The sequence below is a fragment of the Limulus polyphemus genome, unplaced genomic scaffold, assembly GCF_000517525.1.
Source record: "Limulus polyphemus unplaced genomic scaffold, Limulus_polyphemus-2.1.2 Scaffold1217, whole genome shotgun sequence".
Taxonomy (NCBI): domain Eukaryota; kingdom Metazoa; phylum Arthropoda; class Merostomata; order Xiphosura; family Limulidae; genus Limulus; species Limulus polyphemus.
This window is the reverse complement of record NW_013666827.1, coordinates 139,077-152,646: the sequence shown is the minus strand read 5'-3', so window position 1 is coordinate 152,646 and position 13,570 is coordinate 139,077. Positions and strand designations below refer to the sequence as shown.

At 31.4% G+C, this 13,570-nt stretch overlaps 1 protein-coding gene across 1 annotated transcript in view; it reads right to left on the bottom strand.

Moving 5' to 3' along the window:
- LOC106462652 (vacuolar protein sorting-associated protein 13D-like) overlaps positions 1-13,570 on the bottom strand; it is a 120,480-nt gene that overhangs the window by 67,606 nt on the left and 39,304 nt on the right. Inside the window, exons 22-32 of the mRNA XM_022389967.1 lie at positions 13,383-13,483; positions 12,417-12,582; positions 11,012-11,166; positions 9,493-9,690; positions 7,993-8,153; positions 7,642-7,810; positions 6,386-7,004; positions 4,949-5,420; positions 2,258-2,413; positions 1,146-1,409; positions 361-616 (exon numbers count right to left, since the gene is read on the bottom strand). Of these exons, the coding sequence (XP_022245675.1) occupies positions 361-616; positions 1,146-1,409; positions 2,258-2,413; positions 4,949-5,420; positions 6,386-7,004; positions 7,642-7,810; positions 7,993-8,153; positions 9,493-9,690; positions 11,012-11,166; positions 12,417-12,582; positions 13,383-13,483 (2,717 nt within the window). The remainder of the gene's footprint in view (positions 1-360; positions 617-1,145; positions 1,410-2,257; positions 2,414-4,948; positions 5,421-6,385; positions 7,005-7,641; positions 7,811-7,992; positions 8,154-9,492; positions 9,691-11,011; positions 11,167-12,416; positions 12,583-13,382; positions 13,484-13,570) is intronic.

Genomic DNA, 13,570 nt, shown 5'->3' with positions numbered 1-13,570 from the left:
AAAAATAAACCTTTCCTATAAACTATTGAAAGAAGAATGAAAACATCAAAAATAGTAATAATTTCTGGGGTTAAAAGAAAAACCAAAATCAGTTTCACACTGTTGTAAAAGAAAATCGTAAATGAACTTAGTGCTCCGATGGCCAGAAATGAAATAAATGTCATCTTCAGTATGAATATGTGTAAAAAAAAAAAAATCATGTTTCAATTTTTGGTAAGTCCATTCTACGACTGAATAAAGTTGCAATGGTCAACAGAAAAATTCACTTTCTTGAAATATTTTGTAAGTGGAAGTAATACCTAAAATGTTTTAAAAACCGATATTAACCAATCAAACAAACACGAAAGCAAATACAGATACCTCGCAATGATGCTGTCTTGCTGTGATGTACTTTAAAGATATTTTGGGTGTGTAACCGATCTGGCAAGGAAGGATGACTCATGACTAAAGGCAAATGATCTGTCATATCTGGACAAGAAGTAGACAAGAAAAGGGATTTGGTAGGTGTTGAGGAATGGCTGGATGCTGACTCCTTACTCGATGATACCATTATAAAGCGATGCTTGGAATGTGAAGGTACAAGACAATCTTCCATTAACAGAGAATGAAGAGACACCTATGAAACACAAAAATAATCATAAACTTTTTTTTTTTCAAATAAAAGTAATTACAATACCAAATGATTAAAATTTTTAATGTTGTTGGAAACATTTGTGATGTAGTTAAAAATAACATTGTAATGTAATACTGAAAATAATTGCTTTGGTATAAAAAAGAAAAAGAAAATGCAACTTCTTGCAGTAAATAATATTGTTTGTGTGTATCAAAAGACTGGTTGACTTACAATTCATCTGAGTGACAAATATAAAAGTCAAAAACACATGGCATAGTCAATGCACAAAACTAAAAAAATACAGCAGTTATTATCACACCATTTGCCAAGAAACAATACTAGATGTATTACTGAATAGATTATATAAATTGTGGCAAATTATTTTTAAAACTTTCATTAATTAAAATCTAAAATAAAAACATTAAGCTTATTTAAGTTACAAACAATATTTAACATCTTTAACTACTTTTAAAAGGTGATGTGCAATGAAAATAAACCGTTCTTTTTACCTCATTTAGTAATTAAACTGTACCTGTATCAGTGTTTCATATGGATCTTCCTTCTCATAGTTCAGAGTGAACTCTTTGAAAATAAGATTCACTATACTTTGTTCTTCAAGATCCCCTTGTAACCCTACTACAAACTCTGGAACTGTGAAATAGGCACAAACTGAAGTTAGGTTTCGACTCTGGATTTCATCTTGTGGTAACTTTGTTTTGGAATGTCTTCTCTGGTTTTCAAAATGTTCATCTAATTTCAGTGCTGAAACACTTGGATAAAGTCCCGCATCTTCATCCTATAGAAACATTCATCCTTTTAACATTCTAACAGATCTTACAATTGTCCAGAGTAAAAAATTAAAACAACAACAACAATGAAAAAGACACCAATTCTTTCTGAATATAAATAAAGAAAATTCAATTCAATTGGCTAAAATCTCAAATTTTACTTTTTTTTGTTTTTGTAATACCCACGGGAAAAATAGGGTACGTAATCATTTGGTGTCTCATTTTACCTGGACAAACCAACTTATACAACATTTAAAATATTATTAAAGAACAAGATAACTAGCTTTAAAATGATGAGATTTGAGTTTAATGTTTCCACAGTGCCCTATTAACAACCTCTGTCTCAAAGGTCACTACTTCTACAGATAGTCTGCATGAAAGCTAAGAGGTCTAGTTTCCAACCTTTATTGAAATACGTATTATGGAATATTTATTCTGATTTGTGCATGGATTTTGGGTAATGTTCTAAAGGCTATGAATTCCTGAAACATATATCAAAAAATGATATTAAGAAACCTATGCACAAAGTATAAAGGTGTAAATTAACTAGTGACATTCTTTCAAATTTTGTTTCCTAAGCTAAGCTTGTTACGCTAACTCTAATTTCAACAACAGATGATTCTTAACATATATTAATTATTTTCATACTGACATTCACTTGTTTGTTTTTAACATTTGATAGAAAATACATTTTGAGGCTAAAAAAACATACGAAAAAACCATAATATTTTAACTAGATATACCTCTGGAATTCTAAAGCATCTGAATGAAGTCAATATGGTAGAACATTAGTCTCAGTACACCGTTAAATCAATAAGACACAAAACAACCTTGTTTTTATTTATATATATTGTACCTTTTCTTCAATTACAGTATTCAAGGAATGTTCTGATGAAAGATCTCTTGACTGGTCGTAACCGTCAAAGGTCAAGTTGTCTAAGGTTTTCAGCACTTGTTCATACTGAGGTTTCGAAAGGATAACCTTCAAAGGGGTGACCACTTGACCAGTTAGCTTAATAAATAAAAATATCAAAGTCAAACAGGAGGACACAGAGCAGCAACATCATAATAAGAACAATTGAATTTCTATAACATTAAACAAACAAAATGGATATATTTTTTTTCAATTATCAGAATAAAATAAACCTCTAAATAAGTATCTGTTTAAATTTTACAGAAATTAACAAACAATTACTCATTACATTCTAAATAAATAACACAGAATCTAGGATTTTAGAAGTTACAACCAAAACGACTGCTAATGTTCTACCAACACTTCTAGTTTTAATTCTTTTAAAAATGTTATAACTGAAAACAAAAAAAAGCACCTTAAAAGGTTCTAATTCATTGATCTTCAATTAAAACAATTGTGAATGTATAGTAAAGTTTCGAAGGTTTTATTTAAATTGTTTTATTTTCTTAAATAAACATATGCTTCAAAAAATGAGGTCCTCCAACAGCTTTTATGAAAAGATCACAAAACTGACAGAAAAAACTTGTTTCAAATTGTATTAATTCTTAGGTTACGTAAAAAGTTTACGACCTTCCTATACATACAACCAAGTGATACAGAAAGATAAAGGAAACCCAATTATATCAAAGGGGCATGACAGAGAAGGTGTTGTCAGTAGGTACTCGTGAAAGTTTGAAATGTCGATTTGTTTTTAAAATACAAATTTACACAACATGCAATGTGCTATGCCCAACACAGAGCCAAATTTAATCATACAACACTTCAGGGTAACTGTTGATCCACCAGGGGGTGTGGAGTTGAAGTTAAACAAGAAAAGAATGATGTTATCAAAGATGTAATTAATTCTAATTGTAATGATGAAATAAATACTTATTTTTCATCAACAGATTATACTATGTCATCATAACAATGCAAGCAATGTTTTTAAAACTCTAGTAATGTGCTATGAGATAAGGAATAATTAGTGAGGTGTCATTGATATCCCTTGATCTTTTCCTTCTCAGAGAGAAAATACGTAACTAAATTTCATGAATCTTAGCACAAACTTACTCAACAGTACCTTGTTCTGGCATAAATAAATTAATGTAATTAGATTTAACTTTAATACCATTTTTTTAAGTTGTGAAATTTCAAAAAATGTTCTTGTTGATTATTAAGCACAAAGCTAAACAATGGATTACTTGCGTCTTGCCCACTGCTGGTATTGAAACCTGATTTTTAGCATGATAATACTAAGAACTTACCAAGGAGCCAATGAGAGCCTTTTTTTTGTGTGTGTGTATTATGAGAAACTGTTTGTAAAAAAACATCAAAATACTTTTCTTCAACTTAGACTTCCAATTGTTTTTACTGTTAATAACAAAGTTCCATTTTGTATATATCCTATAAGTTTCAACTTGACTAAAGGAGATTTATCAGTGACCTTTAACATTAGCATCCACATTGCCATTGTCTGGCTAGATTAATATTTTTGCTAACAACACTCTTTGGTAAAAATCAATTTATGTATGGGAAGTATAGTTTTATAAATATGTTATTCTATTCATGATTGAATACAATAAACTTAATAACAATATTCAATAAACAAGGATTTATGTTTTCAGAATATTTTGCTGTCACTTACCATACTTCTAAGTCTGATTAAACTTATTTATTGTCAGAGAAGAAAAGTGTTGTAGCTTTCAAACAGATAAAATTTAACACGCAACATTTTCAGGAATGACAAGAAAGTCTAAAAAAACTATAAAATAACTCCCAGATATGTGGTTTGTTCCCCAAATCTTATGAACATCCTATTAGATTCCAATGTTCATTCTTTCTGGTGGTCCATGTAGTCATTTTCCCATGCTCAGACCAATTTATTCACTCTACATTGATGTAAATAGTTTATACTATGTGCTACCTAACAGTAATTAGGCTTTGCTAGTGGCTATTTTCAAAGCTGTGTTTCATCAGTAATTATTCAGACTGCATGCTGTGATATTATAAAAGGGGAGGGGGAAACAAGGCTGTAATAATATAGCCAGTGAAAGATAATATAAATCATGTGAGAAACAAGATGTGAATAATTATATTTTTAACGGATTAAAGATTCTTAGCAAGTATAAGTGTACGCTTTTGGATGGACAGAATAATATACAAGCGAGACCCTGCTTAGAAATGAATCTTTTTAACATTTATCATTTATCTTTCAAACTTACATTAAATACATTTTACAAGATGTTAAAGTATCAATTCTAAAATATCACCGAGGTAAAAATTGTTGAAAAAGGAGTCAGAATTATTATTTGTACTTAACATTTTAATTTGATATTCAGATGTGCACTTGACACCTGAAAGAATTTCACAAACATGAAACAAGTTTAAAACCATAAGAGGGCCAAAATAGCAGTCATCACCGCACAATGGAACATCAAGAAAATTATCTTCATTCCCATTTGTGAAACTGATTTGAACTAGCAAATAAATCTTATTTCCCCTTATCTCATTTGAGTCAATTATCGAGTAGATTCAGATAATTATCTTATTTAAAGTAGAATGACAATTTTGTAACACCGCTACCAAAGAGCTTACTTTAATTGTGTCTTTCCTGCTGTAGATATCATGGTGTATCATACCCTCTTCATCAAATATGAAATTCTGTTGTGTGTCTTCAGAATGTATCTCCGATGGCGCAGTTTGCTTTGCAACTGTGAACTCTATAATGGTGTCATGGAGAATAGGAAAACCATTCTGAGCACAAGAATAAAGGTGTTGCACTGGCATTAAACTAACTTCAGGACCACTACAGAAGCTATTTATCCCCGTTGAAGTAGTTCTGATATTTCTTTCAATGTTTAGAGAATAAAGGTTCATTTGTCGGATCTCCACAAAAAACGAATCCGACTTGAAAGAATCACAGCTGTTAAGGGTGAATTGTGGAGACTCTAATGAGGCAGAATTTAGGTTTTGTATTCGAATTTGCCCAAGATGTGCTACCAGAACATCTGCACTAGCAGGTGCACTTGGTAATATGATAACAGGGGTTTGCAATAAAACATCCAGTCTGTAAAAGAAACAAAAAATTTTTGATATTACTGCTTACTATCAAGATCTGTGATATAACATTATTGAAAAAAATACATTTATATTACACTGTAAATTTTTTTTTCTACAAACAAAATTCTTATATTCTGACCTAAAAGTCACTCAAAGCAATCAATAAATCTAATTTGTGCCTTGTAAAGTATTTTACCTTTTAGTCCTTTGATTTAAGATTTAGTCACATCTCCAAAACTATTCTGAACACCTTGGCATCAACTTTAAATTTATAATTGTATAAATAAATCATGACTTTTTTTTATTCAAAATTAGGCATTACGAAACACAGAACACAGAAAATTCTAAAATAATGAATGCTTAATTTTTTATTTCTACCCTCCACCTTCTATATACAGTACAAAGTTTAGACTAGTTAATAATAATAATAATAATAATAATAATTGCTTCTCCACATGTAAAGTTTCTACAATTTATAAGTTTCTGATTATGTTTAAGTACTTGTTGTACTTCATAATTAATACACTTTTCCAACCCACTTTACTTATCATAGTTATATTTCTAGTACCTTAAATTTGATTGGATTATTTCTTCCTTTAAATCACATATTTAAACTGATGGATCAAAATGAGGGTCACCATTATGTAAGTACAAGAGCTGAAATGTAAACCTGACATTAGATCTGCTCCAATGGGTATCATCACCATTATTAAATACACAAATTGAAAGATTAATCTGATACAATACTTTTATTCAAAAACTTCTATAGCTTCAGCTTAATATATAGTATACTAAATCTTAATTTGTTTTTAAATATGCAAATTATATTTCAAATAGAAAAAATATGTTTCAAGAAAACTGTTGAGAAAGGGTCAAAAAGTTTACCAATATCGAAACTTCTCTCTTGGATTATTTTGGGAAAACATAAAGATATACTACTTATTTCTAAAATTTTACACAAATAATACTAACTTGATCTCTAAATTTAATATTTCTTCTGTATCATCCCCAATATAACAAGGAACTTCTTCGGTAACATCCTCTGCCGAAGCACTGCCATGACGCTTCCGAGTTGTCAGTAATTCAGCACTTCCTCCATGAAATGAAGCAGAGAGACTGTTGGCACGTCTTGTCACAATACCAATGGCAACTCCTGTAGCCGCTGTTTTGATAGAACTTGCAAGAGCTACCATGTATTCCCTGAACTCCACAGCACACGATGCAAGCTCGTAAATAAGTCTTGGGGAATGAGTGTAGCAAACCGAGGCCATTCGCAGCGTTACTTCCAAAGTCTCTGTCTCGTCTTCTTTCAAAATGCTTCCTCCTTCTGCTTCTAAAACTGGAGATGAACTAGCACAGTCGTGAGAGCTACGAGTTACCACAAAAGTCAAAGCTTTCTGAGGTTCAGCTTCAGCTGTAATATTGGAGAGTGGTTTATACAAATCAGCCTGCAAACGAGTCAGAAGATCTAACTGAACCTCTGACAGTGGATCATAACCAACACTAATGATTCTCTGGTGTTTTGTGTTTTCTGTTGCCAAGTCTAAAACCTGTAATCCACCCAGGTCACCACTTATTCTAATACCATCCCCTGTAAGATAACAACATATTTTAAAGGTCTTTTATTTCTAAAAACACCATTTACTTCTTAAAGATTTTACTCTTATCACAAAGTATAAAACTAGGTATGTTAGTAAATTTATTTTTTTATCATGAATTTTACTGAATATTTGAGATGTAATCTAAAAGCTTTACTAGCACACAAACAAAATTACATTTCCTGCCATAAGAGTTTTGCAGAGTTTTTACCTACTCATTCTGAGTTTAAGGGATTTTGTGAAATTTTATTGTCAGTTGCTTAAAATTAGACCAATAAATGAGAAAACAAATATCAGTCAGTCACACTAAATTAAACCAAAGAATGGGGAAACAAGTATCAGTTGTTCATTCATTTCGAAAAGTTTGAGCAACGCTACACAAAGGGATATCTGCACATAGTTATTCTTAATTTTGAATGATACATTCGAGGGAAAGAAGATAGTTAACAGCAACTACTGCCAACTTTTGGATTACTCCATCAATCTTATAGTGCAGCCACAGCTCCAAAGTGCAGGACGCGTTTTTTTGTCATAATGGGCTACGAACCCTCTAATTCACACTAACAGCTAGATTGTTAAATTATAAATACAGTTACTAATAAACCAACAAAAACACTTTTGAACACTTACCCATTGATGCATGAATATGAGCACCACTCATTGTTGCTGTAGCAACCTTCTGCCCAACAGTATTATGCTTCTTGCTCACGGCACGTAACAAAAGCACATTCAGACGATGAAAATCAAAGGTCAGTTCAGTCCTGACAAAAGGAACTGTTACATCTGTTTGCTGTTTGTTCTGTGGAAAAATAATAATTGTTTGAATAACAATAGCTTCAAGATAAATTATAACTATTGACCTTTTTTTCCACATATTAAAAGAGCTGTTCATTTTAAGTTAAAATGAAATATTTTAATCCTAGAATAATAATAATAAAAATGAAGAAACAGCAATTATTTAATCCGATGATCCTAACATACCACACCATCGTGTCCTAGTGACGATAAGGAACCCCCTGGGCTTCCTTCGCTGCCAAGTGGAGTAACTGTTGCTGATTTATGTAATGAAGGTGTTTTTTCTGAGGCAATAGAACTGATTCTGCGAAGAAACCCCACTAATTCCACTATAGTTTCCTGATTAGCTGCAAAAGCGTATAACACGTTTACAATTAACACTCAATTCAGATAAAGTTATAGCAAAAATATTTTATGATACATAATACAAAAACAAATTTATATGTAATGCACATGAGTAAACATTTAAATTATATGAATGTTAGTTTTAAGCTAAATATTTATAAAAATATTCTCTGTTAAACTACTAGTCTGCAGCTACAATGTCATTATGTTTTTTTCTCCAACTCAAAACTTGATTTTAACATGTTCTTCCTTCTTGTTTTTTAGTTATACTAAAAATCATAAAATATTTCAGAACCCGTTACGCACAAGTTTAATACACTCTAAGTACTATGTATCAAAACTATCAGGGTCAAAATATATCAATTATTCATGCCTCTTATTAATTTCTCACAATTTGTAGAAAAAATTATTTCAGTTACGTAGTTATTAAAAGAATTTCACCTACAAATCCACTATCTTTGTTGGACGATAAGTGGAATATGATATCTGATTAATCATTGGGCTCATTAAACAATTACATTCAACCAATCAATTATTCTCACAGGATGCTTGGATAGTTGGAATAATTGAAAATAGTAATAAACGGAAACACTAACTATGATTAGGTGACGTAACACAAAAATATTCTATAACCAAAGCACTTTCGAAAGGTTCACCATTTGGGTTATAGGGCATCGCATTTTTGTGTTAAATTGATTTCTTCAACCTACTTGTTCTTCTAACATCATGTATGATTAGGTGGTAATTGTTGGTAAGTTGTGACACTAATTTACTAAGAATAATAACCTTGAATTTATCAAAAATAATAATAATGAGAAATCAAAAGGTCAATATTTTGAGTACATGGATAGTTGGATCAATTAAAAACAGTAATAATTGGAAACATTAATTTCAATTAGTTAATTACTTTGTAAGATTAATCTTTAATCAACTGATTAATTTGTGTGTTACTAACCGATGCTCATAGGTAACTGATTAATCATCAATCTCTAGTTGTAAATATCAAAGAAATGAAAAGCTGGAATCTAGTGTTTGATGTTTGTTTGTTTTTGAACTTCGTGCAAAGCTACATGAGGGATATCTGTGCTAGCCATCCCTAATTTTGCAGTATAAGACTAGAGGGAAGGCAGCTAGTCATCACCACCCATTGCCAACTCTTGGGCTACTCCTTTACCAATGAATAGTGGGATTGACCGTCACATTATAATGCCCCCACGGCTGCAAGGGCGAGCATGTTTGGTGTGACGGGGATATCTACAATTCAGTTTTTTGTTCACTAACACATGTTGTAGGAGGCCAGTGAGAGCCAAATGTTTATTAGGTTGGTTAGGTATACATTACCTGTAATATCAAGTGTGTTAAACTGTAAGCTGGCAATCTGTAAAGTTTCTCCACCTCTTTCTATGTCAACCAGAGATGGTTTATGGGTGACTGTGAACTCCATGACGATCAAGGCATCTCTACTTGTTGGCTCAATAAAATCTTCATATTTGTTTGAGTAAGGTGATGAGCTGAAAGGCGATGCAGAAATCTTACGTGCTAAAAAAAACCAACAAAGATGTGGAATGCTGTATTAGAAGCCTAAAATCCACATGCATCACTATTTAAATAGATATATTCAGTGATCGAAACATTGCTATTCGACAGGCAGATATTTATAGGAAATCAGTGGAATTACAATGTGGAAATGTGACAATACATGTTACTTTTTGTGAAGGTTTCACAACTAAAATTGAGTTGATGTATTAACTTTAAGGGTTACTGGTACAACTCCTTTAGTCAGTTATTTACAATGAATGCTGTAACAGTAAAAAATTGAAAAATTACTCAATATGTGGACCCTACTGGTAGTGAACAGTATAAGGTGTCCAAAATATCTGGAAACATAGGTGATTTGCAGCTTTTCTTAATCTCAGAAACGTCGCTGATTATGATAATGATAATTTCGAGCCAATCCCACTGTTAATTCAAACTAGTTTCGAATACCAAGGACAATATGTGGAACACATTCGGCAAAATTCCTTCAAGTTCCAGACTTTTCGGACATGCCGTACAAAAAAAACGAATTAGTAACCTTGGAGTTGATTATATTTGTTTGTTTGTAATTAAGCACAAAGCTACACAATGGGCTATCTGTGCTCTGCCCACCACAGGTATCTAAACCCGGATTCTAGCGTTGTAAGTCCGCAGACATACCGCTGTGCCACTGTGGGGGCCGAAGGAGTTGATCCACAGGTAAAAAGTCCGATCACATTAATTTTTGTCAACACTCCCTAAAGTAATGTCTTTAATGCTGGAAGAATGACAAACATTAGTAACTTTTGATTACACAGTTAATAAATCCAGTATACCTAGCCATTTTTCCAATGATTAAAGCACTAAAAACAACCACTTCACCTTACTACAGAATAGTAAACACGCACTTCCTCAAAATCAAGAAAGAAAGTTAATTATGGAACATAAACCGACTTTCTAAAAGTCAAAAAGGAATTCTACTTGAATGACTTTAATATAACTACTGGCGATATTTTTCAGTGTTTTAAATTAGATGTTGTTCTCTTTCTGTACAAGCTAACTAGCCGAGAAACTAGGTGAAGTAAGCAAAGATTTTTTGATTGAGGGCTGACAATCTCTTAAGCCCTTAATTACAAATCATCAGCTCAATGTATGCACGACATACACTGAAGGATTCAAAATCTCGTGACCATCTTCCAAATTTGATCCTCAAACAGTATAGCTTGGCTAGCTCTTTTGTTCTAAAACTTGTTCTACATTTAAAAAAAAATATATATATATACTAAGTGTTACTTATAACACAAAAGCACGTGCTTTTAGTTTATACCACAATAACTATAGTAACCTTTTTCTGAAGTTGTGTGCAAGGTCTTTAAAGCAGCATTCAGCACAGTAGGAGGTGATCGTCCCAAAAGTGGAGAATATGCAGCTTCTGGACTAGCTGGAGAAGTTGGAGAGTTAGGTTCACTGTCTCTGAGACTGCCACTCATGCTATCCATACTAAAAATATTATTACAATTAAAATTTCAATAACAAATCAACACAGTTTAATACAATAATAATAAATAGCTGGCAAAGTCAAATATTACAGCTTTCTGGAAAAAACAATTCAACTTTAAGGTGTAAAGCAATTAACATTTGATGTATAATGCAAACTATGCTCATGTTCAGAGTGCATTTAATATCTTATTTTCCTCATTACTTATAATACAAACTGTTTGAAGATGGGTTTTAATGAGAACACTATAAACTTTTTTACCCTGAAGTTTATTTTAAGTAGTGAGTGTTTATTTTTTGTTTATACAATTTTATTTTTTTTATACTGTGGCAGATTATCACTTGCTAACCACAAACTTGCTGATATTACTAGCAACTTTAACACATTTTTCTAGTATATTTATGCTTCAAAATGTAAAATATTATAATGTCACCCAAATTTTTTTAACAAAACTAAAAAAAAAGGGGTCTTTTTTGTACACAAGGTTAATCCATGCAAAATGTAATAAAAAAAATGAATCAAATTTAGACAATTCTCAAGAGATTCATCTGACTGGTGTTAGATGATAATTTATCCATAACGAAAAACACACAGAAACTGCAACAAGGTACAGCTTGAACAGCATATTCTCAAGTCAAGTTGTCATGAAAAATTTTCCAATATGGATTTTGCCAAATATAAAATTACAAATAGTTAGTGGTTATTAGAGAATTCGTAAAACATTGCAGGATGTAACCACTACACAATACTCAGAAAATACCCGTTTCTCTGCAGCAGCTCATATTTAAAACATATAGGTCTAGTCGATCACGCAGTTCATTTATAACCCTTTACTTATATACACTTGTACAATTTTTATAAATGAAACACATTTTAATTTTGTAACGAATTTTACATTTACGAAACTTGATGACGATCAGATGAAAATGTATCCTCATGCCCCAACAATGACCCGTTGTTTGTATGGGTATATTTCACCAATAATAGTACGAAGAAAGCTTGTTCTTCATAAAATACAAGTAAGATTGATAATTATGGAAAAGAAGTAAAATGTTATAAGATGAACTACTTTTTCAAGAGGAAGAATAAAAATAATCAGATTTTTCTTTCTGTTTCAATTTTTTTTTACTACAAATTTACAGAATATTGAACACATATTTTGCTTGCAATATCTTAAGAAAACTCTATTTTTTACTTAATAAAAATTAGCACTTGAAAGATTTTTTCTACATATGACAACTTATCTACAAACCTCACATGTCTATGTGATGCTACCAGCAACTCAAAATCAGGACCATAAGTCTGAAGAGCATCAATTAGTAAGAGACTATGTACACACAGCGTCACTGACGTTTCGTATGGACGTTTAGAAAACGTAGCTTTGACCCCTGTGACCTGGAGCTCTGCTATACTTCTACCTTTTAAGTACAAAAAAAGAAAAAGCAATTTAATTTTGTAGTCTACAAATGCAGCTGTAACTCAACATTACAAACAGTGAAATTATGTCTCAATACCAATAAATTATCGTTAGTTATCTTTAACTAAGAAAAACCATAAAATATGATAGATCTAACATAATGTATTACAACAAAGTATAACTACTAATTATAATCATTCTGTTCCAGTTAGTAAAAGGTGTTCACACCCTAACAACTGTTGTTGTAACAAATGGCTTATGTAAATAGTGTTCCGACCACTGCTGTGTATCCCAGCCAGACTGAAAAGCTCTGGATTGAGGGAAACTCAATGGATATGACATAGATAGTGTGGTTGAACTACTATTATTATGCACTCTTATTAATTATTGAAATTCCTAAGGGACTAGATTAAGAATGTAGAGTTATAATAAGCCTAACATAATGTCTTATGACAAGTATAATTAATAAACGACATAAAAGTCCAAACTTAAATCTCATACTGAAGCAAAACATTGACAACACTTTGAAAAAATCAGATTTAAGAATATGAAAGGCCTTCAATAATATTTTTTTTTTCACAGACTAAGAAATTCAATAATAGAATACAAGTCATCAAATCTTCCTACCAATAAAGAACCCAGATTCATTAATGTTAATGATATCAAACAGTTTTAAAAACCAGTTTTATCCACAAACAACATTACAAACATCTGTGAAATAGTTATATACCAACAAAGATATTTCACTAATTTTACCAATTAATACACAAAAAAAGCCTGAAATTAAAAAAAACTTTATACCTCTGCTTTGCACTTCAAGTGATAATTGTTCTACACAGAACTGCATGGCTAGCAGAGAAGAGTCTTCTCCAAGTTCTTTTACTTGATCATTGTTACTTTTCCTGTAAGATAATTAAAAAAATTACACAGTTTTCGAAGCCAATTGGCTGTTTTCTAAACCGTAAAAATGATTTATTAAATAACTAGTG